The sequence below is a fragment of the Arabidopsis lyrata genome, assembly GCF_000004255.2.
Source record: "Arabidopsis lyrata subsp. lyrata unplaced genomic scaffold ARALYscaffold_1, whole genome shotgun sequence".
Lineage (NCBI taxonomy): Eukaryota > Viridiplantae > Streptophyta > Magnoliopsida > Brassicales > Brassicaceae > Arabidopsis > Arabidopsis lyrata.
This window is the reverse complement of record NW_003302555.1, coordinates 1,617,204-1,642,601: the sequence shown is the minus strand read 5'-3', so window position 1 is coordinate 1,642,601 and position 25,398 is coordinate 1,617,204. Positions and strand designations below refer to the sequence as shown.

The 25,398-nt window shown below is 36.8% G+C and overlaps 5 protein-coding genes and 1 long non-coding RNA gene across 9 annotated transcripts; 3 read left to right on the top strand and 3 right to left on the bottom strand.

The window, feature by feature from the left end:
- Positions 1 to 41: 41 nt before the first annotated feature.
- On the bottom strand, positions 42 to 5,682 carry LOC9328306 (26S proteasome non-ATPase regulatory subunit 1 homolog B). The gene is made up of 13 exons (XM_002889479.2): positions 5,303 to 5,682; positions 4,777 to 4,846; positions 4,445 to 4,550; positions 3,980 to 4,088; positions 3,728 to 3,896; positions 3,025 to 3,485; positions 2,776 to 2,911; positions 2,422 to 2,670; positions 2,101 to 2,321; positions 1,746 to 2,004; positions 1,394 to 1,626; positions 811 to 1,309; positions 42 to 554 (listed from the first exon to the last, which is right to left on the bottom strand). The coding sequence occupies exons 1-13, from the start codon at positions 5,446 to 5,448 to the stop codon at positions 207 to 209; spliced, it is 3,006 nt and encodes a 1,001-aa protein (XP_002889525.1). The 5' UTR covers positions 5,449 to 5,682; the 3' UTR covers positions 42 to 206.
- A 1,770-nt stretch (positions 5,683 to 7,452) lies between these two features.
- Positions 7,453 to 8,339, top strand: LOC9325589 (glycine-rich protein 23). The gene has a single exon (XM_021012685.1). It carries the CDS (start codon positions 7,538 to 7,540, stop codon positions 8,132 to 8,134), a length of 597 nt encoding a protein of 198 aa, XP_020868344.1. The 5' UTR covers positions 7,453 to 7,537; the 3' UTR covers positions 8,135 to 8,339.
- LOC9328305 lies at positions 7,988 to 11,868 on the bottom strand. 4 transcript variants are annotated; one of them, XR_002329374.1, is made up of 10 exons: positions 11,699 to 11,865; positions 10,543 to 11,319; positions 9,949 to 10,423; positions 9,756 to 9,857; positions 9,367 to 9,567; positions 9,183 to 9,271; positions 8,994 to 9,093; positions 8,796 to 8,894; positions 8,558 to 8,707; positions 7,988 to 8,130 (listed from the first exon to the last, which is right to left on the bottom strand). XR_002329374.1 is itself a non-coding variant. In XM_002889478.2 (9 exons), the coding sequence occupies exons 2-9, from the start codon at positions 11,316 to 11,318 to the stop codon at positions 8,645 to 8,647; spliced, it is 1,905 nt and encodes a 634-aa protein (XP_002889524.1). In that variant the 5' UTR covers position 11,319; positions 11,699 to 11,865; the 3' UTR covers positions 8,325 to 8,644. The 4 variants fall into 4 exon arrangements, 2 of the variants coding, with proteins under 2 accessions (XP_002889524.1, XP_020868343.1); XM_002889478.2 differs by lacking the exon at positions 7,988 to 8,130 and having other exon boundaries at positions 8,325 to 8,707; XM_021012684.1 differs by lacking the exon at positions 7,988 to 8,130 and having other exon boundaries at positions 8,331 to 8,707; positions 9,949 to 10,411; positions 11,699 to 11,866.
- Positions 11,869 to 13,727: 1,859 nt separating this feature from the next.
- Positions 13,728 to 14,652, top strand: LOC110225143. Its single transcript, XR_002329552.1, has 3 exons — positions 13,728 to 14,016; positions 14,118 to 14,252; positions 14,504 to 14,652. It is a non-coding gene; the product is annotated as an uncharacterized LOC110225143 (long non-coding RNA).
- A 5,181-nt stretch (positions 14,653 to 19,833) lies between these two features.
- On the top strand, positions 19,834 to 23,029 carry LOC9328304 (ankyrin repeat domain-containing protein 13C). Its single transcript, XM_021012016.1, has 2 exons — positions 19,834 to 22,274; positions 22,363 to 23,029. Exons 1-2 carry the CDS (start codon positions 20,652 to 20,654, stop codon positions 22,729 to 22,731), a joined length of 1,992 nt encoding a protein of 663 aa, XP_020867675.1. The 5' UTR covers positions 19,834 to 20,651; the 3' UTR covers positions 22,732 to 23,029.
- A 134-nt stretch (positions 23,030 to 23,163) lies between these two features.
- Positions 23,164 to 23,691, bottom strand: LOC110224799. The gene is given in 2 exon segments (XM_021012017.1): positions 23,164 to 23,353; positions 23,466 to 23,691. A coding segment is annotated over 1 exon segment (171 nt). The 3' UTR covers positions 23,164 to 23,353; positions 23,466 to 23,520.
- Between the last annotated feature and the right edge of the window lie 1,707 nt (positions 23,692 to 25,398).

The window sequence follows — 25,398 nt, the reverse complement described above, 5'->3', positions numbered from 1 at the left end:
GCCCATTGGGCTAAAATATTTGCAGTTGTTTTAGTTTACCATTTATGCTTAATATATATATTTAAAGAAACTAAAATAATAAAAAAACACATGAACAAGTCGGAACGAATGCAATAAGTACTAGTCTCCAAGTTCAAAAAAAAAAAGAGAACTGTTTCTCTGTTTAATTAACAGAAAACAAATTTCCCACTAATCAAAAAACAAAATCATGGAGAAGCGTATTCAAAAGCCTGTGGAGGTTGTGGCTCGTCATCTACGGCCATAGCAGAGGTGGTGGATGCTTGTTGAGCTTGTCCTGCAGCTGCTGCACCCCCTGCAGGAGATGCTGTTGAAGTTGGTGCATCGGTCAGAGACAGAACCTCAGGCTCATGAGGACGCAAGTCTCTGAGAAGGACAAACCCTGATGGAGCTAGCTTCACCGGTACATATCTGCTCTCCTCCATCAATTTGATGTATTTCTCCTGTGAAGGGACTACACGAGCCGGATTCACTAGAATCTCAAACGTTGCTTCTGGCTCAACCTTCTTTTCCACCGTTGTAGCTGTGCTATCAACCTGGAATAGTAACATCGGAACAACATACTTAATGATCCAAACATGATCAAAATTCAAGATTGATAGAATGACCATGAGATTAATCATAGGAACAGGAACAGCATTTGCCAAAGCAGAAAATGTTAGAGCAATTAATCTCGACTCAAATAGATATGATGATGAGATTATATATGTTCACAAAATGGCCAATGCAGAAACTTGCTATCTTGGAATGACACTTTAGACTACGATATTGGGAATTAAATTTGCAATTTACCTGCATAGACTCTGCTTCCTTCTCATCTGAAGCTGCTTTTGCTTTTCCAGCTTCGTTGCCAGACTTTTCGGCATTAGCTTTCTGCTCTGCTTCTTTCTTAGCCCTAGCTTTGGCTTTGGCTGAGGTTGAGAGTACAGCTGTTGGTAATTTCGCGGCGGTGTTGGCAGTAGCAACTGTGGTTGGTTTTGGATACTCAAACAAAGATGGTTTTGCATGCGACATGAATTCAAACTTTGGGACTTTGAGATCGTAGTTCAAACCAATGAACGCAGTTGGTGAAAATGCCAAGCTTATGAAGTAAATCAATGGGTACCAATACCAAAACTGGCTGAAGACAGCAAGTCCAATGACCGCAGTGACTTTGTCATGTTTTGTCTTAGAAAGCAGTCTTATCGTCACATTCCTTCCACCAGCATCAAGAATACCTGAAGCCAAAATTGCTCCCATCTTGCTCATTGTATCTTCATGCTTGTCAAGTATTATCTTCTCAAGTTGACGCCTGCAAAAACACAGACACATTTTAGTCTTCAAAAGGGAACTATTCTCTCCGTCCTATTGATGAAGAGATTGGAACTTCACTAACCTAAATGCTCCAACGCGAGAATCGCTTGCTTCACTAATTTGGACCATCACCATGGCCATGGCAATCAGAGCACCTTGACGAACAAAGTCTACCACATCTGATGTAAGTGGCTCCAACAAGGATATCGCCTCACTCAGGCCAGTGCCTGCACAAGATATGCCAACTGCAAGAGCTGCGCCATAGCGGACATGTGGATTGTACGACTCAGAAAGAAGGGATACAATACGGGGAGTCTACAGTTTAAATATTGTGCAACCAGTTAATGAGTGTAAGCGAGCACAAGAGCCCTAAAGGCACTAAAGAAATGGAATATAGTCAAAAAGTTAATGAGACAAAAAGAATATGGAGTTACCTGCTCTGGATCAGAGTATAAGACAAATCCAAGTGCAAGAACAGCCGTCCTCCTGACATCGTCACTAACATCAGACACAGCAAAGTGAAGAAGTTGGCGAATGGCTTTGTTGTTTGCAGTTCCACTGTAAGCCAATGCGAGTGCATACATTCCACCATAACGGATGATAGGATCCTGATCTCTAGTCATCTGCTCAATCAATGTATCTGCTCCCTCTTCTCTACCATATACTGTGAGAGCTATTCCTAGAGCCAATCCCCTAAAGACAAAACCAGATGTTGGTTACTTAAACATTGAAATAAATTACCATGCACCCACACACATAACCAAAAATATCTTCCAGACTTTAAGTTACCTTATTATCTTCTCATGCTGAGTCTCGTGAGCATAAGCGAGCATCTCACTTGCCTTATCAGTTGCAGTTCCAACCAACAATAGACCCATGCTGATGCCAGCAGCTTCACCAGCAACAGCACTGTCAGTGTAAAGCACACTTTTGATATCATCATATATATCTTCATCAGCTGTCCCAAGAGCTGCCAAACCAAGACCTAAACAAGCTCCATGTTGAATAACCTGCAACCATATTTTTTTAATGAAAATCAAATCTAAACAAAAGACTATCTTTTTGGTGATATAACGAAAGACTATTCAGAAGAAAGATATAGCCAATCACCTCAACACTAGTGCTGCGTAGGCTATCACGAAGAAATTGCTTGATTCCCTCACCATGGTTGGCATGAATAAGACCGAGAGCATATAAAGCACCCCCTTCGGAATAAGGACTCCCACCACCACCTGCTCCTCCCTGAGGCAAGTATGGGGCCATCAGTGACCTGCCCTGTTGTAAGTGACCCCTATGAATAACACCTAATCCTGCTGTAGCACTAAACTTAGCCCAATTGGTGGCCCTGCTTAGCCAATCCTGCCAATTCAAAAAATGAATGGAAAAGACAAGAATAATAAATACTAAGCCATATAGTTGACGTTGAAACAAGTTAAAAAGTGAGAGAGAAAGTAAAAATTTTACCAAATTCTCCCTGAGAAAAGTGTCAACTGTCGTTCCAGCATGCATTATAGCATTAGCATATATTGTAGCACTGTGACATACACTGTTCCGCATCTCAACGGATTGTTTGATTGTCTTCAGGATCAGCAGGTCCGATCTATAGAAAAACAATGGCCATCGCTGAATCATGTTACTATTTGGAAGAAACGACTTAAGCACAAAATATACTTTCAAGATATCAAAATTTAAAAGGAAAATTAACTGCCTCACTTGTTATGGCTGTAAAGAAACTGGAGGGTCAGTTGTATTGATGTGTCTCCAGATAAAATTCCCTTAACCTTTGTTAACCTCTCAGCGTACACAGCGTCAGCAGGATCTGTTTCATGCACAATTGTCTGAGATGGAGTTTCATCCGCCATCTGGAGATCCCCTTCAGTGTTCTCATTCTGAGCAGTAGAGGTTTCAACAGCTTGAACTGCTTCTACAGGACGGGTCTTGGGCGCTGGAAGGCGGTCTCTTACACTCATGAGAAATGCCTGGTGCTCATTCTCTACAAGATCGAAAGCAATTTGCAAAGCCAATAAAGCATCATCTTTACTCTCTGAACGAAGAAGCTTCTCCAATATGCTTGCAACACCTTGTGGTTCGTCCAAGAACATAAGGCATTGGCAAATGCTCAAATAATCAGGAGAAGCCAGCTTCTGGTGGACATTAACAAGTAACCGAAGGACCTGCAAGAATTAAGCGACGTAAGGATGTTATCATTTACAAATTAACAGTAAATAAAATTTCCTACAAATGTGTTTTTAGTTATGAACTAAAGAATGCAATGAATTACAACTATGGTTAAGACAATACAATATAAGGTCTACATGCCCATTATATTTGCAAGGAAAGATTAAAGAAGATGACCTCATAGTATAATAAACATATTACATCTATTAAAATCCAGTTCTGTGGCCACAAGACTCACCTCATGTCTATATTCTCTGTGGTTAACAAAAGAGTGGGAAACATTGATGCAGTAAGACAATGTTCCCTGCACATTTTCGCTCTTTATGATCGCTTCCTCCAACTTATCCAATCTCCGGCATTCTATAGCAATGCCCATGGCTTGTTGATACTTCCCGTCAGTGATACATCTGCAAAACAGAAAATCATGCAAGGACAATCAAAAAACTAGTCTAGAAGACAGACAACAATAAATCAGTTGGGCATCACATACTTGTCTAGCATTCGTTCAACAATGGCCTCCAATCTCGGGTCAATTTCCACATCCTCACTTGACTCGACTGCCTTTGATCTGAGAATAGCATACTCATCTATTGCTTTGGCTGAATAACAAAACAGAAGCATCCGATGAGTAAACATTCAGCATCAAACAGTTTGTAACAGTAAGATCACTATCAGCCATCTTATCATGCCTTTGCGTACTGACTTTCTCGTAGCACAATCTTATTAAAAGAAAGATGGATGTGCAAGTCTTATTAAAAGAAAGATGGATGTTCAAGTCTAATTAGTTAGAAACTATATGGTATAAACTATTTGCTTAATCTTGCATTTAATCAGGTTGGAATGATTGTGAATTTATGCATATTATGGTCGATAATATCCGAGCTACTGTCTACTGTCACAGATTTGGGAAGAAAACAAAAAGAGAGGGGATAGCAAAAAGCTTCAAAATCCTTACCTAGAAGAGTATGAATGTAATCAGAATCCTCTGACACATCAAATAAGGATCCAGCTCCAAGGGCATAGGACAAGGAATCGTTAAGCTCACCCAAGTAATAGAAAACCTGAGATAAGACAAGATAAATCATCATTAGAAAACAAGTCTTATAATACAATAACATAACTTGATTAGAAGAAAGTCAAGCTCTGAACTTCCACCACTATCTACCAGCTTTTAAGGGAAACGACCATAATGTAGTAGTGTATCTTACACTCCCTTCTACACTAACATGTGGCCAGTATTATATACAATAAGTCATCATGGAAGTTAAATAAAAAGCTAAACTGTACCTTGGAGACCAACAACGCAGCAAGCTGTCTTTGCTGCTGATCAAACTCTTCATCTTCGTATAAGCTCTCTCTACAAAATAAAATAATAAAAAAAAACGTCTCAGAAACAAGATATCAAGAAGCACAAAACAGTGTAAGATCTCAAGCTAGAAGTTTCAGAAAAGTATAGTCTCTACAAGTTCAAAGGAACAAAATTTCCGCATCATGTAAGTAAGGGAGCGTCCTTAACTCAAATAACAATGGTTCTATTCAGAATCTAGATAATTTACTAAAGCAATTCAATAAAGTTTGTCACTAGTGAATTAAAGCTTTCCTTTTCATGTACCAACCATCAAATCTACCTCGACACAACAGTAGAAAACCTTGGAATATAAAAACCTAACTAAGAAAAAGCAAGAGCGATAAAACCCATCCAAATCCCACAAGTGTTACTGGAAATTCCCAGCAAGCAAACAGATCAAGTGAAATTGACAACTAAAAAACCCTAAATCTCCGGAAGAACAAAAAGTGAAGAGAGAGAGATTACATGATTGGGACACTAGTGGAGATCTCAGGCCAAAATTGGTCAACCAATCTGTTGAGATATGAGAGAGCGTGAAGTTTCAAGGAAGGATGGGGTTCGTTGAGCATTGCCAGTAACCCACCGGCGGAACTAACCATCGCGGCGGCCATTATCCTAATCGGAATTAGAAACCCTAGCGGTGGTGAAGAGTTGATCAGACGGAGGAACAAGAATCGAGCTTCGGCGAAACCTCGCTCGTCTCGAGCAATTTATGAGAGAAGAAGAGTTCACTTTTTCACAAGTCTAATAAAAATCGAAATTCTGGACTTATCGAATAATTAAGATACTTACCCAACAAGTCAAATAATTTAATCAATGCCCCTATATTTTTAATAAGATTACATTTTCACCCCTAACATATATAATGGATCCATATAGTCGAGGAACCGGAATACAAATTGGGTCTAATGATGGGCCACATTATTTATCTAATTGTGTTAATGGACCAATATAGCGGCCCATAAGTTATTAAAGCATATACATATCTATCTATTCCACTTTTATCTTGAAACTTATTTCTTCACTCGTCCCTGGATGCTCAGTTTCAGACTTTTTTTTTCTACTTTGCTCTGTTTAATGCTCTGTTTATATAGTGCTCTCCTTTTGCTTCAAAGTTTCCTAAACACAAGGCCAAAACTTCTCAACTTCTCAATAGAGAGACCAGTGGCGGATCTAGAAACTTTTGTAGTTTTGTTGTTGGGGTCAAAAAGTTTTTTTAAAGAATATAATTTATAAACTACTAAAACAAAATAAAAATCTATAAATATACTATCTATAAGTTTACTCATAACTAAACTTATGATATCACTATTTCATATTTTTATGGATAAAAATTCATAATTGTATTTATATTGGATTAAAATTTAAATGTGAACCCAACTAAATAAAATGAGGTCAAAGTGAAACACAACTTTTAGAAGTTTTCCTTTTATTTTTCTATATTAATTTGTTAATGGGGTCAAACTTATTCTTTACATGGGGTCATTGTAATTTTTCTTTAAAGACAATGTATATATTTTTTTTAATTAGTTGGGGTCAGCTGACCCCCCTTCTATCAATGTGCCTCCGCCCCTGAGAGAGACTATCGGTGGTGAAGTCCCTCAAGTAAATTGTTTATCTTGCTTTGTGACCAAGCAATACCACAATAATCCTTATTAGATATTATAATCCATGATGCATCAACAAAGCAGCCTTCAATTTGCACATTGATCATCTGATTACTTTTAACAAATTGGTAACGCTCAAAATGTGCCACCATGAGCTTTATTAATACCGGTGCATCTAGTCTCTCTTTTCTCTTCTTTTTAAAATTTGAAGAAGACAAAAAAAAAAAACTTTATTTGTTTGTTTGGAAGTAAGCATATGAGTTTCTGGTTTGCATCATTGATTGATGACACCTATAAAATGTTATGCTCACAAATAAATGAAATCACATTTTATGGTTTAGTTATAGACTTATAGTTCAATATTCCATATAATTGACATGGCCTGTCCTGCAAGCATAAAGATAAAAACAATTTTTTTTTTGTTATGGCCCTTTAAAACCCTTTACAACGTTCAAATAAAATTTTAATCTAATTATGATATGAATGCATGATTAATATAATTCAATGAACTGTATATAATAATTGGTGTCATATGTTCCCCAATTCTTCAACTATATTTGCATCATAATTTTCTCTTTTTGTTGGATGAGATCAATATGGCAGTTGGGCAGACAATGAAAATAAAACTTGTCCAGTGACCGGTGAAACATCATTTAACTGTTACTCAACAGCAATTATATCCCAGTTGTTGTACAGGTTGAACCGGGCATATTTTGGTTTACTCCATACTGGTTTCTTGCCATAACCAATTCTTGGTGTTCACTTTGTTAATTGAAGAATTCGAGTTTTCAGATATTTCCACTGTGATTTCAATCATCATTAGCCTCGGTAAACGCATTGATCTTGAATCCCTCGGTTATCATTTATCAAGATAAAAACAAACAGAACTGGAGTGGTATCTCATACGAAGTAAACCAAGTGTTCCGGTTTATTTAGACTATGCACATTGACGAAAAGTGCTTATGCTATCACGATCTCTCTCTCTCTAAGTCTCTATATATACTGCTCATGCAACAAGCAATTTCATATAAAAACATCCTCTTTCAATAGCTTATAATATTTCAACTACAAACATTTTAAGTTTCCACTAATCATGGGTCTAATCGCCTGTAGAGCGTGTGTGTTTGTTTTGGTATTTGCTTTGGTCACAAATTTTACTATGGGAGACACAGAGTTTGGTGATGAGAAGCCCTTGTTTTCTCACCCTCACCCTCGTCCTCTCCTCCACAAGAAGGGCTTCAAAAAAGGCTTCGGCGACTTAGGTGGTGGTATCAGCGGTGGAGGCGGCTTTGGAGCAGGTGGCGGTTGGATTGGAGGCAGTGTTGGAGGCTTTGGTGGAGGAATAGGCAGTGGATTTGGTGGAGGAGGATTCGGAGGTGGAGTCGGAAAAGGAGTTGATGGCGGAGCCGGTAAAGGAGTTGATGGTGGAGCCGGAAAAGGATTTGATGGAGGAATCGGTAAAGGAGTTGACGGTGGAGCTGGAAAAGGATTTGACGGAGGAGCCGGTAAAGGATTTGATGGAGGAGCCGGTAAAGGATTTGATGGCGGAGTCGGAAAAGGATTTGAGGGCGGAGTCGGTAAAGGATTTGACGGCGGAGCCGGTAAGGGAGTTGACGGTGGAGCCATAGGAGGAATCGGCGGAGGAGCCGGTAAAGAAATTGGCGGAGGAATCGGCGGTGGAGGTCACTGAGAATTTGTTAAACCGTAATGTGCATTGATAAGAAGCTAAAATCCAATGCATGTATATGTTGTCATTTATGAAATCTCTAATTCGTTAAAATTTAAATATGCAATAATAACTGAAATGTATGTCATTTCTCTTTAGTTTGTTTTCCTCTTTGAAATGATTGTATCTTGCTTCTTCGTGTAAATAAAGTGAATAACGATTAAACAAAGCCTTGTGCATATAAATTTATATTATAAAGTATAGGTTTAAACGAGACCAAAACTAAAGTGATAATATCAACATTCTAAATCTACGAACAGTTCTTAGCTAGAAATATTTAAACCCGACAAAATAATCGTTATTTTGTCGGTTTTTTTCTCCCGCGTAAACGGTAGTAAAAAACCGTTTAATGAGTTCAAATTCCATGACGAAGAATGTTTGGCTTACCAGCAAAAGGAATCCAGAGGAGATCCACCGGTTTGGAAGGGTAAAATGGTAAATTTGTTACATTCCCCGATGAGCTTGAAAACCTGGTCAAGTAACTGAGGATTTGCAAACCGGACATGATTTACTCCGTCCTAGCCATGGATCAATGCACTGCACAATACATAAACAACGGTTGGTTTTCGAATTTCTGATCTTATAAGGGGTTTTGATTTGAATCAGTAAAGCTAGAGATCCTTACATCTTTGTGGAATTTGTGCAAACAAGGAAGATGACGGATGGTGTCTCCGATCGTCGGTGTTTCCAGACAAACAACACAAGTTTCTTGAAAATTATCATTCTGCAAAATTACACATAAAACACCAAAGAGAAAACTTTTAATAACAAAATTTCGATATGAAAAAAAAAAATGGATTTTACAAGTCAACCTTTAGCTTACTTGAACTGTAGACTCTGGCAAATTGTTAATGCGATGAGTAGAAGCACCGCCATGTCGATGGTTGTTTTCATCAAGAGCTAGCAGCAATTCGTAATCATCTCTGCGTCGAAAATGGTTGAACTATCAAATATCATATACTGAAGAATCATAGTAAGCTAATGAGAAAAATATATCAAAAAGATACCATACTCAGTAAAGTCACGATCCATATGAAGAAGATTACTATTGTTAATAGAGTGTCCAATAGCATTCTCTAATCCCTCCAGAAGATCCATTCTCTGTTACAGAAAGGGTAAGGATTATTAGCTTTTCGTTCTACGGTACTTAGCAACATCAAGCAACATTCCGGATATAAGCAGAGTTAAAAGAGTACCGATTCTATGCCCATATCATATGGAAAACTGAGATTCAGAGCTGTGTGTAGTGAAGCAGATGCACGGCCTAAACGATAACCTCGACCCCGAGTTGGTGCTCTAACAGGAGCACGAGCCTGTGGAGGATTCAATCGCCTCCTTGAAGAATGTTGTTGCAGTCGCGCTTCCAGGCGACTTCTCCCACCTCGGTTTGCTGCAATCTGTAAATAATATCCATTAAGGAAATAAGACATTAAAGATGATCCCTAAACCCGATTCTTTTTAAGTGCAAGTTTACGAAAGAACTCATCCATGTTTGATAATGATTAGTCTCGCATCTGAACACAGAAAATTGAAAGAACCCAGTAAAAAAACGCTAACACGGGAATGTCTCTTGGCCATGACTTACGGTATTAGAGTTTCGGGTAGAACGAGTAGAAGAAGAACGACTAGAAGAAGCACGAATAGAATTCTCTTCTTGTTCCAGTAACCTTGCTATGTTTTCATCAATCTGTTACAGTGTATGAAGCCCAAATACGACCATTTGAAACCTTGATTGATATGGAAAACATAGAGGATATCCAAAGAAAAGGGAGTTGTACCTGCTGGTGTCTGATCAAGGTCTCTTCTTGGTACAGCTGTTCTTGCAATTCACGGGCCAATATCTCATCTGCTTCTATTTGTCTTACATTCCCATCAGATACATTGTTTTCAACACGTCTAGGACCCCGGAAGACCAGTACTTCAGGGGATGAATCTTCAATTTCCAACACTTGTGTGCCGTGTCTTAAATGATTCTGGATTCTTGGTGGCCTTGAACTAGATGGTTCCCCAGAAGATCTAATAACAGTAACTTCTGGCTCATTTGAAGCCGTTGAAGTAGTAAATCCATTTTTCCGCCGTCGTTGTTGTCTAGCTTCTCTTTCAACTACACCGGTTTCATGCACATCAAGTCTGGAGACAGAGCTACAAATTCCGCGTGTGTCACTCTCATCCCTCTGATTCAATTCTTGGTCCATATTTAATTTCCGGTTACGTGTACTAACCCACCCCTCTGAACCGTCTCTACTCGCCACCCTATTTGCATTGATACAAAGAATAGAAACTCTTATATCACAAAAAAAAGAAGAAGAAGAAAGAACCATCCTTTTGATATCCATTCAAACATCTAATGAAAGATAAGGAAAATATATTACCTGCTACGAGAAGTTTCAGGTCTTTTGCCTCTAGCTCTTCCGTGAATATCATTTTCAGATACAATCTCTCTTATGCCAATCAAAGATGCAGTTTCAGGAGCTAGTTCCAGTTCAACACTAACTGTGTCCTTGGAATTTGTATCAGCAGCTTGTCTAGCTCTAGCTGCAATTCCATTTGGAGAAATGCAGCCATGTCTCACCAATCTTTTAGTGCCTCTGTTCTGTTGTTTTGCGCCACTGGAAAGGTCAATTGTTTCTCTATTAGAAACAGAGCCAGAATCTGCTTTTTCTTTACCCTTATTACTATTCCCGGGCAGCATAAAAGAGTTATGATCACCTCGTAAAGGAGAACAACCATTACTTGTGCGCAATTCTCTTATATCTTCAAATGGTAAGCATCTCGATGCAGCAACATGAGCATGTCCGTTACGTTGATTCAGATTTAAAACCGGATTTTTCTCTACGCGAGCCCCACGTGGATCAGTGGAGATGGATTTCCCTTTATCCTTCTCAGCCACAGTTCTCCTAAACAAAGCATTGCCTCCAGAAGCATGCGAGCGATGTCCATTCTCAGTTCGTGTATCAGAACTTTCCCGGTTGTCCCCAATTTCAGGGACTGGTCTGGCTCTTCCGTTAAGACAATTACGGTATTCCTCACTTTGATATCTTAATGGTGGTTCTGGAGAATGTGGCCTTCTCTTAACCTCTCTATGTCGTACCGGTCTATCTGGAGTATCAGGTATGCTGATTACCATGTCAATGTCAATATCCTCCATCCTGAAACAGTTAAACAAGAAAGAAACTGAAGCAATGCTCACATGATGTTTATATATTAACAATAGATTTTTCTGATTAAAGAGATTTAAATTCGTGTTTTGAGACTTTTCAAAACATAAACCCCACTTAAGTAAACACAATTTCCCCCAAAAGGTTAAGATCACAGAAGTGGCAACAAAAAAAAAAAAAAAAATTTGGCATGACTTGAGATTAATAATCATCGGAAAGTGAGGATTTTGGCTATGAAACTAACAGACTAGCGAAAATTCATAGGAATTTGAGATACACCGAAACGAAAACAGATCTTCCTCCGTGGAAAAAAGTATCGTCGAGAACAAATCTATCGCATCTACAAATACAAAAGGAAAGAGGAAATTACCTGATTGAATTTGATTCGAATGTGCGAGTCGAAACCCTAGTTGTTCGATGAGAAGCAACAGCATCGATCAATCTATCTCATCTTCCTCGGGTGCAACGATTGGACCTCAGATTATTCCGGGTCGGGTATGGGATTACTCGGTCGGGTTCTTGGTCGTCTATTGATGATGTTGGGCTTACACAATTAAATTGGGCTAAGATCCTCTTTTTTATTTAAATTGGCTTTCACAATTTAAAACTGCGGTCAAATGCTTAGTCAAAGTGTAAACAGAGAAGTTAGAAACCAACAAGACAAATAGTAAGTTCGTAAAAGTTTTGATAATAGCAATCCAAACCATGCATTTATTCACTAGCTCTTTTTACAAATGATGATGATTCATTATGTTTTGCCAACTCGAGTACTTTAAAACATAGATTTTCAAGAATCAAAAACCAAAAACCATTCTAGAATCTATAAACAATCAAGGCCTTAGTGTTTTAAATTCTGAATTAACGATTAATCGTCGAAATTTATCATTATCACATATAACTACAAAACGAATATGATTTTAGTCGTTTTTGTCCGCTACTTTTTTAATAGAGAAACTAGATTGTTACCCGCGGTACACCGCGAGGCTATATTTTTATTATTTGTTATTTATAAGAAAATAATATTTGGTTGTATTTTATTTTGATTGTTTTTTGTGGTGATATATATATATATTTGTATGATGGTTGAGATTTTGATTGTGTTATAAGTTTTCGATATTAACAATTATATCATGTTTTAATCGCGTAATTTGTGTTACATAAAAATTATTTCCCTTTATATTAATCGTCTAATTGATACTACATAATAATTCTCAGATTTTAATTATCTTGTATTATATGACTTATTTAGATGTAAAGGATAACAAAAATTTTAATCAATATAAATTTTACAATAGTTTGATTGGGGCTTTTGCAAAAATGCCCCTTTTTCAATGCTACTTTTCAAAAATGTCCCTTCTTTAAAACTTTATTAAAAATCCTCTTAAAAATATAAGATTTACCCAAATATGTATGTAACATTATTAAAACATACACAAACTACATTTCTATGTATCTAAAATCTTATAAATACTTTATAAATACCTTATAAATGCATTTTAAATACCTTTAAAAACCTTTAAAATATCTTGTAAAACCTTTGAAAAACCTTAAAAATCCTTTAAAATAACTTGTAAAACCTTTAAAAACACCTTATAAAACCTTATAAATATTTGGATCGAGTCTTCAAGTAGTAGTTACAATCCATAAGTACCTTATAAACCTGATAAAACTTTATAAAAATTTCAGATTTAAAAAGGGGTATTTTTGAAAATAGACATCTAAAAGGGGCATTTTTGAAAAGGGGCACACCAAAAGGGGCATTTTTAACAATTTCCCTTGATTTTATTAAGGACATATTAAATTTTGATCTTGTAAATATGGCTATAAATATATTTTTCCTCTGAAAGTATGTTTGTTTGAGATAATAATATGTTTTAATTAATTACCCGCGGTACACCGCCGGCTAAAACTATGTTAAATCAGTTAATTTGGTTATTTTCGGTTAATCTCGATTTATTCGGCTAATTTGGTTTGAATTTCAACAAATGGGCTGTCGAAAAATAAGAAACTTGGGCCAAGCCCAGTAAAATTCTTTTAAAAATCTACTTTTAGTTAAACGTTGCGTTTGTCACACCGCGGGTTAATTATTGTACACTGCGGGTCATATGCGTTGTATCTAAAAATAAAAATTTTAAGCTGTATTTTTTTGTTTAATGTTTAAAATTATGTAATTGTATTTTGATTTGTTAATTCTAGGATTTCACCCATGGTATATTAGTCTGTATTAATATCGACCCAAACCCGTCCCACCATATAATCTCGTCCTGTGAAATTAAACATTATTTTGTTATTTTTTAAAAGTTTATTTTCAAATGGTTTTCACAATATCTATATTTTTAAATTAGTGTGTTTTTATACCAACCCGTAAAAACAATTTATAGTTATATCTTTTACACCGGTTCGCTAATACCTTGTCCTATGATTCGGACTGAATAATTTATAAGACTTTGGTCTGGTTTTGACTATACCGGTTTTTATTTGGAACCAATTCTATTAATTTTGGTTTAACTTCCGGTTCCGGTTTTGAAAGCATTAAGAAATTAAAAGCCCTAAAATGATTTATCGTTCCATCTTCTTCTCCGACGGCTTTTCGCTATACCTTCTCCTCTGGTCAAGGACTCCAAAATCGCCGGTTATAGCTTCTACTCCAACGTCTTCTAATTTCGTCACTCTCCGTGTTATCTACAAGTATGTTTACGTTGAGCTTGATTCTCTGTTACGATGTCTTACCTCGTTAGAGACTTCACCTAGATTAATCGGGGCATATCGAGCTTGTTGTGATGTTTTAGGTAGTAGAATCGAGCTTAAAAAAGGTTGAATTTTTGTCTGATGCATATCCAAGCCAGTTTTATGTCAAAGTCGATAATTGAGTTGATGATAACGACAGTTTTGAAGACGCCAATCCGTCTCGAATTACTAATCAGGTAAACTGTTTTTGAGAATAAAGTTGTTAGAGAGCACTCTCTCATCTCCAATGGTTATTTGTGTAATGTGTAAGTTGCTTATGAACCATGAATTGATGGGTTAAATTTTAGGTTGTTTATGAAATCGTAGTGAATTTGGATTGATTTAATATGAGTGACCATTCCCGATTGTGAAACAGCTGTTGTTACAGGAATTGACATTGATTACCTGTTTTCTTCTAACTATAGCTTCTCTTATTCTAATTTTGCAGACAATTACCTATAAGGTAAATATGGTCAAGCTTTGGGAATTCTTTGACAGAAGTACTATAACCAACCAAAATGAAAGGTAAGAATTCATTATCTTGCTTACTACACAACTCAGTAATTAGCTTAGGTTCAACTAAGTAAGTATGAAACATGTTCACTGTTATATTCCATAGGAAGTTGTTAGGTTCAATATACGGCTTACACCTCCTTTTATACTTCTTGAACCTTTCTTTAGAGCTATAAAAGGTTAGTTTACGTTTCTACTTACTGAGCTGTTAAATTTAGTAATATATACAATCAAGAAGTGCATGTTATGTTTTATTTTTTGAAAATCAAATGAGGAAAGTAATGGTTGTTTGTTTGTTGATGATACACTAATTTAAAAGATGAAAACAAACTTTATGTACCAAACTTGATGAAATTATCATTGTTTGAGATAGTATAATGAAGATTACCGCAGAACTTGCAACTGAAAGTCTAAGTTGTTCTTTCTTTAGCGTCCCAATTGCATTGAATCTGTTAACAAAATACAAAATCCTGTTTATACATATGTCTGACTATTACTTGGGGTTTTGCAAACCATAAAGCAAGTATGAAATGAAACAAAGGTAAACTAAACATACCTTTTTTGAAGAGCTTTTATGTTCTCAAGCTCTAGATAGAGACGGTATTGGTGTAAAACGTGGAGAAATGCAATGGAAATGAGTCAGTATATATAGTGGTTTGACAAGTCTTAGGGTTTTGGGATAGAGCATATCAGAAATCTTGATCATCACGGTATGGATATCTATGAAAATATTGAAATTGGTATATACTGTTAACATATAAGGATAATATCATTTTAGTTAGAAGAAGTTGACAAATATTGAAAGTGGAGAGAATACTGAATTGATATTCTTACCTTTTTTTAGGAAAGCTAAATGATTTATAAGTTACTCGTTTGCTTAAATAGAGGAAACGAATTGGATCCTGTAACTATGTATGTTAAACCAAAATATTCTTAGTAATAAATGTTGATAAATACGAAATCAATCATAGCAATTGTTAGGATTTTTTTGTTTTGGAAAGTCGCATTAGTAGGGATCCGATATTCTAATCCGAAATTCTTGTTTTTTTTTGGAAAATATCATTATTAGGTTCCGAAATCACATTTGCGGATCAAAATTCCGGGTCATTTTCCGGGTCAAAATTAAAAAATGTTTTGACCCGATTGGAACCCCAAAAAGTGTTGCAAAAATGTATAGTAGATTGTTAAAAATGCCCCTTTTTCAATACCCCTTTTCAAAAATGCCCCCTTTGATAGTCCATTTTTAAGTTTGCTCTCTTTTAATTTCTAATGACCATTTTACCCTTATTTGAAACAAAATTAGGTCTACAAAATACAAAATATTTTTTGGCGGGAAAAGTGATCCCGTAATTTTCCCGCCAAAACACTTGTAAAAACCTTTAAAATACTTTGAAAAATTTTTCCGTAATAATTTTTCCCGCCAAAAAATTTTTTTGCGGGAAAAGTGATTCCGCAATTTTTTTGGCGGGAAAAATTTACAAGGTATTTTAAAGGTTTTACGGAGTATTCACAAGTGTTTTGTAAGGTTTTACAATGTATTTTAAAAGGTTTTACAAGGTACTTATAAGGTTTTATAAGGTATTTATAACTTGTAAAACCTTATAAAAAACTTGTAAAACCTTATAACTTGTAAAACCTTATAAAATAGCTTGTAAAATCTTATAATATCTTATAAATACCTTATAAATACGTTGTAAAACCTTTTAAAATATATTGTAAAACCTTATAAATACCCTGTAAAAAACCTTTAAAATACCTTGTAAATTTTTCCCGCCAAAAATTTAACGCAAAAAAAAAATTTTGGCGGGAAAAAATTTAACGGGAAAATTTTACAAGGTATTTTAAAGGTTTTACAAATTTTTACAAGTGTTTTGGCGGGAAAAATTGCAGGATCACTTTTCCCGCCAAAAAATATTTTGTATTTTGTGGACCTAATTTTGTTATATTTCTTTATATATTTGTGATATCTTTTATTAAAAGAAGGGTAATTTAGTCATTTTGTATATAAAAAGGGGTATTTTTAAAAATGGACAGCCAAAAAGGGCATTTTTGAAAAAGAGTATTGAAAAAGGGGCATTTTTGTGAGTCTCCCTTTTTAATAACACAGTATAATTCTTATTTCAACGTATTACGTTTGATAGAAATATTTTAAATTTCAGCTGAATAAAAACTAATGCAAAGTTGCAAACTGATGTTAACAATTTGATTACTTAATACAGGTTGAAATTCATGGCATTCTTTACCTTTCAACAATAAATAGAATTTTCTAAGTCTATGATTTTAAATTTAATTGCTATATATTTCGAAATCAATTTAAACGCATTGAACGTTCTCATCACGTACGTAACTTTAACATATACGGGACAACGTACTTGTTTGGGATTTTTTTTTTTTTTTGTCAACCGCTATTAATTAAGACTCAAAAGAGCCATTCCTGAGGAATGTTGTTTACATACGTGATGTGATGCGGTTCGGTACGAACATTTCGTGCCAATTTATCCGCTTTTACATTTGCACTACGAGAAATTAAAGATAAAGAAAAATTTGTGAATTCCTCTTTGTCGCTCTGTAACTCCTCCAAATACGCTGAAAATGCCGGCCATTCGGTTGGAGAAGACACCATCTTCACCAGGTCTGAACAGTCTGTGAAAAAAGCCACATCTTGGTTATCGGCACCTATCATGCACTTCATTGCCCAAAGAAGAGCTTCCACTTCGGTATGTAAGGGAGAGAGACTTCTACGCAGGTTTGCAGCTCCCATGGTTGGCGCCTCTCCATTAACTAAGGTACATACCCAGCCTGTACCTGAAAATTTATCACTTTTTTTCCACGATCCATCTATGAAACAACGATGGCCAGAATAAGAGGTATCCTGAGAAATATCCCTTACTCGAGGTCGAGTATCCTGAACCAACGAACCCAGATTTTCAGCATGTAGCTCGACTTGATCTGCCTGCCACGATTGTGCCTCTTTTTCCGCTAAACATAAAACCTCACGTGGATCTTTATCCACATTATCGAAAAGCTTCTCATTTCGTGCTTTCCAGATATACCAAATTATCCAAGGATATGACGTTGAATCGAATTCTGAGGGTATTCTCCAAAATAAGTGGTCCAAATTTGCATAAATAGAAGCTGAAGGAAACGTTCCTGGAACCGTAGGTATCTGCGAAAGTGCCCAAATTTGCCGTGCAGGGTGGCATTCAAAAATTGTATGATTAATAGTTTCCACTTCCGCACCGCACCTTGCACATCCTATGTCACAATTTATCCCTCTTTTCCGCAGATTCTCTGTGACCGGAACACAACCTGCTAACATTTGCCACAAAAAGTGACGTAGCTTCGGCGGACAATGCACTTTCCAAGTATGTGCTTTTAGTAAATTGATTTGTGGGCCAATAAATGACAAATTATTTTCCTGGTTTTCTAGCCGGGCCGTATGATATCCAGATTTAACTGAATATTTTCCGGATTTTGTGAAATGCCAACCTAGAGTATCCTCCTTTGTTGGCGCACCCAAATGCAGAGCGCATATCAGAGAGACGTCTTCCGGAATAAAGAGCTCATTTAAGAGATCCATCTTCCAAAAATTTGTCCGTGTATCTACAAGATTATTAACTTTTAACGACGGGTCAATAATAGAACCGTTGCTTCTTGCTGGTCTCGGGAATTGAGCTGGAATCCACGGGTCTTCCCAAACTGAGATGGAAGCCCCCGATCCGACTCTTTTAATAAGTCCTTTATTAACCAGAGATCTAGCTGAACATATACTTCTCCATCCATAGGATGGAGAGTATGATTTAATATTATCCAGAGGATTGGATTTGCGAAAATACCGACCTTTGAAAACTTTCGCAAATAGAGAATCTGGGACCGTAATCAACCGCCATAATTGTTTTGCCAGTAGAGCCGAATTAAAATCATCTACATTGCGAAAACCGAGTCCACCTTCCGACTTACTATTACACAGTTTGTTCCACGCCATCCAATGCATACCTCTAGAATCACTATTTGAACTCCACCAGAATTTTGCGACCGCACTTGTAAGTTTAGAAGTAATTGTTTTCGGTAGTCTGAAGCATGACATAACATAAGTTGGTAATGCCGCAGCTACCGATTTAATCATTACTTCTTTTCCGCCCTTTGATAAAAATTTTGCCGACCAACCATTTATCCTTGTTTGTAACCTATCTCTAACAAACGAAAATATTTTTGTCTTCGAGCCTCCTAGACTTTCCGGTAACCCTAAATATGAGCCCATGCCGCCAAGGTTATTAATTCCCAACACTGCTTTTATTTCCGGCTTGATTGCTTCTTCCACTTTATGACCAAACTGAATTGATGATTTTGTGAAGTTAATCTGTTGTCCCGAAACCGCTTCATATTGCTTTAGGATCCTTAAAATTACCTCACACTGCTCTTTGTTGGCTTTACAAAAGAACAAACTATCATCTGCAAATAACAGATGAGAAACCGGAGGACTTGCTGTTGCTACTTTTATGCCCGTAATCAACTTTTCGTTTTCCGCTTTTCTTATATTCGCAATTAGCACTTCCGTGCAAAGGATAAATAAATAGGGAGATAAAGGATCCCCTTGTCTTAGACCCCTTTCTGGTAATATTAGTCCTCTAGGCTGGCCGTTAATAAGAACCTTATATTGGACCGTTGTTACACACCACATTATCCAAGATATCCATTTCTCACAGAAACCCATTTTTCGTAATAATTCTTCGATAAATTTCCACTCCACCCGATCATATGTTTTACTCATATCTGTTTTAATAGCCATAAATTTGCCCTTACAAGACGGATTTGTTCTTAAACCATGGAACATCTCTTGCGCGATAAGAATATTATCCGAGATTAGGCGGCCTTCAACAAAAGCCGATTGTGTTTCAGAAATTAGATTTGGTAGAACCGTCTTAAGTCTTAAGTCAGAAATTAGATTGTTTGGGATTTGTTTAATAGCAAAACTAAGAAAACAAAAACATAGTACAATAATCATTTATTGGGATAATCAAGTCACCAATTGCCTCAAAACCAATTATTTTGGCGGTTTCTTAATGATTTATTCGAGAAAATATCCTCTCTTTTTTCCTTCAATTTGGCTTTTTCTGCATCCAATATAACATAGTACTATTTGTTTTGTTTCAATTTTAGTCCTACGTTTTTAATAATGCTAGTTTGTGTATTACTATATTTTATGCTAATTTTTTCTATGACTTTTAGTTTCAAATCTGACTATTTAATATTCATTTATTACGATATTTTTTAATATTGATTATTCATTGTCGTAATATTTTTAACGGTTATCGTATCTAAATAGTTATTTTCCCAGAATCCATGTAAGCTTCTCGACCGGACTTTGAACCTTCCCATTGGAGACAGTCAAAAGGAACCGTGTCCATCTTCGGTTCCTCTGCCTCTAAAAGTTATTCCTTTCTTTCAACCGTGTCACATATCATCTCTCTCTCTCTGTCTTTGTTTAGATCTCTTCTTCCCACTATAACAAAATCTTCTCGGGTGGGTTTTCCCCGATCTGGGTCGGATCTGATTCCTCGGAAGCAACGAATCTCGAGGCTTCTTTTTGTTTTGGCTTTCGGGGAAAGGCTAGAATCATTTCTCAAATACGGAGATATAACATAAAGTTCCTTACTTCAGCAGCTGATTAGCTTCATTTGTGGTTGGTCTGCTTCTTGATCTGGGTATACAAAAAAGTTTCCTTTTTCGGCAAATTGTTTCTGGGTTTGGGGTTTTGAATTTCGATCTGTTTTCGGGTGTTTGAATGATTGAATTTCGATTCTTACTGTCTTATATCTGTTAAAAGTTGTCGGCTTTACTCTAGGCATTTGGGGATTTTGTTTGGGTTTTGGGTTTTATCTCCAATTTTTCAGATTTGTTTGCTATCGGAGAGTTGCAACAAATAGGGTTATGAATTGGTCGAAAATTGCAATCTTTAGACTTGTGTTTCTTAGTTGAGAGGGTTTTAGGTTTTAAGATGATGGAACTTGAGTTGGGTTTCTCCTTGTGAAAGATTGAGTCTTTTTAAAGCGCTTTTGTTTGTTATATCCCACTACTGAGATATGGCAAGCACCATTGATGTTACCAAGTATGGTCACAGTCCTGTTCATCACGCTGTTGTCACAAGGGATTATGCCGGTCTCAAGAAACTATTATCCGCTCTTCCGAGGATGCGTGACCCGTCTGAGGTTAAAAACGAAGCAGCTTCTGTAGCTGAAGAGACCAAAGCGGATTCAATTGCAGCTGTTATAGACAGGCGTGATGTAGTTAACCGAGACACTGCTCTTCATTTGGCTGTAAAGCTCGGTGATGAGACCTCCGCAGAGATGCTTATGGCTGCAGGAGCTGATTGGAGCTTGCAGAATGAGCACGGATGGAGCGCTCTACAAGAAGCTATTTGTGGTAGAGAAGAGAGGATCGCTATGATTATCGTTAGGCATTATCAGCCTCTAGCTTGGGCTAAATGGTGCAGGAGGCTGCCTCGGCTTCTTGCTACAATGCATAGAATGAGAGATTTCTATATGGAGATCACTTTCCATTTCGAGAGTTCTGTTATACCTTTCATTTCCAGAGTGGCTCCTTCGGATACTTATAAGATTTGGAAGAGGGGTGCCAATCTTAGAGCGGATATGACATTAGCTGGGTTTGATGGTTTCAGGATTCAAAGATCAGATCAGACTATACTTTTTCTTGGAGATGGGTCAGAGGATGGTAAAGTTCCTTCCGGTTCTCTTCTGATGATATCACATAAGGATAAGGAGATTATGAATGCTCTAGACGGTGCTGGAGCTGCCGCATCAGAAGAAGAAGTTCGTCAAGAAGTGGCCGCAATGTCCAAAACTAGCATTTTCAGACCCGGGATCGATGTTACTCAAGCTGTTCTCTTCCCGCAATTAACATGGAGGCGTCAAGAGAAGACAGAAATGGTTGGGCAATGGAAAGCAAAAGTGTATGATATGCACAATGTAGTTGTTAGTATAAAATCAAGAAGAGTACCAGGTGCAATGACCGATGAGGAGCTTTTCTCAAACACTAATCAAGAAAACGATACAGAAAGCGAAGATCTTGGAGATATCTTGACGGAAGACGAGAAGAGGCAGCTGGAGTTAGCACTCAAGTTGGATTCACCGGAAGAATCTTCTAACAGCGAGAGCTCTAGGATTTCTCAAAAGCAGAATAGTTGTTCTTTCGAGGATCGAGAGATTCCAGTAACGGATGGAAACGGGTATTGCAAACAGGAGAAGAAAGGATGGTTCAGTGGATGGAGGAAACGAGAGGAAGGGCACAAACGAAGTAGTGTTCCTCCAAGAAGTTCACTTAGTGTCGATGAGAAAGTAAGCGATCTTCTTGGGGACGATGATTCTCCATCTCGTGGAGGAAGACCGATAAAACCGGGAAGACACTCAACGGTTGAGACTGTTGTGAGGGACGAAAACCGGGGATTAAGGGATTCATCAAAAGCTTCAACATCAGAAGGCAGTGGAAGTAGCAAGCGAAAAGAAGGAAGCAAAGAGAATGAGTACAAGAAAGGGCTTAGACCGGTTCTTTGGCTTTCAGAGAGATTCCCATTACAGACAAAAGAGCTTCTTCCATTGCTCGATATCCTTGCAAACAAAGTCAAAGCAATTCGGCGTTTGAGAGAGCTTATGACCACAAAACTACCTTCGGGAACATTCCCAGTCAAGGTCTGTTTATAACCTTCTATGATCAGAAATTCAGAATCATCATTTTTGTCCAGGTTTTTGCTCATTTCATTTGGATTTTTAATTGCAGGTTGCTATTCCCGTAATTCCTACGATTAGAGTACTCGTCACATTTACAAAGTTTGAAGAGCTAGAAGCTATTGAAGATGAGTTTGTTACACCGCCATCTAGTCCAACTTCTTCGGTGAAGAACAGTCCTAGAGAAGAAATACAGAGCTTATCAAACTCATCCTCCTCATGGTTTCAATGGATCAAAACACCGAGCCAACGTCCATCAACAAGCTCGAGCTCTGCAGGGTTTAACATTGGTAAAGCCGAAAACGATCAAGACCCATTTGCAATTCCAAGAGGATACAATTGGATCACAGCTGAAGAGAAGAAAAAGAAGGTCCAAGAGAAGAATAAAGCTAAGAAGGGCAAGTCATCTCAGAACAGCTGAAGAAAAAGAAAACACAAGTAAGAAATGATCTTTCTTTGTCTCTGAGAACATAAATACTCAAAGTAGGAAAAATCTAGCAGATTATTATTACTGGAAAAGTGAAAAACAAATCAAACCTTTTTCCTGGTTCTTGTACTAATAAACCAGGGGAAAAACAAATTCAATTAAATATAGCGGGGGAAATTGAGGGAGTGATGTGGGTTAATGTTGTTGTGACTTTATATTTGCTTAATTATGATTCTTTCTTTGTCATCTGGTTTTAATCGTTGGAGATGATTATTATATCTCTGTATCATCATCATCTTGGAATAAGCAGCAATTGTTGGTATGAGATCAAATTGATAGAGATTCTTGAAAACTTTGTATGAGATCTCTTGTAGAAAGATCGAGAATTGTTTTCGATTATAAACTCTGACTCTCAAGCGGCTCGAGTTCCTTAAAGTTGAGTGTTTATACTCAATGATGGATTTACGAAAAACTCTCTTACTAAAATCAACACATTTCAGACACAGTGCTAAGAAACAAAACACGTAACACAAAAAGATAATAATGTCACTGGATTTTACAGACACCACAGTATTTTCTTCTAGAATTTCCTGCATGTTCTCCGTCCTCCGATGCGCTGCAAATAATATTCCACAAACGCAGATTAACGTCTTTCTAAGGTAAACCGGTATCTAAAGGTATTCCTAATAACCGGTACATAAAAAATTTAGTGGTTGTGTATAGATTACCTAAGCTCAAACTCTTGAACATGAGCAATATCTTTGCCATAAGCATCAGGCCAGCTTACTTTCCTCTGTTCCAAGCTTTTCTCGGCCTCTGTCCTCATCTTGAGGTTGCTTTTGAGACGGCAAGGCTCGCTGGAGACGGCCGTGCAGCTTCTTCCACCGTGTCTCTTAGGCGGTTGATGCTGTCGGCGCCGTCTTCCTCCTCCTCCTCGGGAGCCAAGTTGACCATCTTCGTCTTTCGTGTTGGATTTATTAATAATTTCGTCAGAACAAGTAGTCCTTGACGGTACGTAACAAGACCGGACTAAAGCCGAACACTTTTCTCTCGTTGATGTCGCCAGGTGGTCCAAACTAATGATCCCAGTCACCCGTAGTACTCAATCGAACGCAAACTAGACAAAGAATCTCTCTTAACTTAAAAAAAAACTTGTGTTTGGGGTTTGTGTGATTAGGCTTGAAAGAAAATGAGAGAAGAAAGGCATGAGAAAAGGAGAGAAAGAGTAATTAGTGTTTAATGTTTTGTGGGTTTAGGCAATGATGCATTTTTGGCATATGGATCGCTTTTGTGGGGTTTTCTTGCTTTTTATTTCAACAAGTTTTCGATTTCGGTTTCATTTAAAGAAAATTTGAGTTCGTATTGGATCTTTAAACAAACAATGTAGAAGTAGTTGGTCCAGATGAGCGTTCTAAATTATTATATCAAGAAGCACTAGTTCTAATCTTTTAAACTATATAAACCATATCAATCATCGCCAACTATATCAAAAACAAAATCCATAAATTTTGTCAGTAACATTTAGCTACTTAGCTCTCTGCCAAAACCAAAAAAAAAAAACATTTAGCTACTAATTAGCTCAATAGCCAACCGATTGAACGTCCATCATCGTCTTTCTATTTGTGTCTACAATATACTAAATATGTGTGTATATCACTAATAAGTGTCGCCTAAACTTGCATTGTCATCTACTTTTTTTTTGTTTGTATACGAGAGTATCTATCTGTCCATGTGTCATTGTGTATACTAAACGTAGTACGTACGTATAAATATGCACTTCATTCAAAAATATATATAATGAAATATGAACTTGATCATGTTTAGTATATCAATATTTATACACACAACTTACTATATCTAGTATAGTTTATACACAAACAAAAAAAGATGATAGATGCATTTGGGCCATAGATGGTAATAATAACAGCTAACAAAGTATGTTAAGGCGTGGCGTTGGAATGAATTATCATGATGATGTTTCCATTAGCCTATTTACACCTTTTTTAAATGTAACATTTTCACCCTATTCTTGGTTTCTTTTCATGCAACCAAGCCACTATAGCTTGGGAGTATAATGTTTCCACAAGATTTTGTTACAAAATATAATGGTACATTAACAAATCCGTAATATTTTTGAACCAAGGATTTATTCACAAATTTACAGCTAAACAAACAAAAGGGGCCAAATTGAATAACTAAAAAACTGTTGGACCCAATATTAATTTAAAACAAAGCCAAGTCGTCTTTTGCGAAAAGTAAACGCGACACGTACGGCCACCTGATTAACACGTAGGCCCATCTCTTTGCTTCGAAATGCACACTTAACGAGATAATTGTTTTGATATAACGTTTCCCAAAAAATAAAAATAGACGTTAGGTGCTATGATTTGATCTAGTTTCATCTATGTTGCATCAAAACTCTCTTTGAGGTCCGTTTCCGAAACTCTTCGGAAACACGAAAAACGTCACGGAAACACGATTCCTAAAAATCTATGTTTGGAAACACGATGGAAACTCACGTTTCCAAAATAGAACGCGACAAATTCTTTTTATTGACTTTGGAAACTTAATAAATAAAAGTTAAAAATATTAAAATTTATAATACATATAACTAATTTTGGAAGACTCTGAGTTTTAAGATCTTTCTATCGATAAACTAGA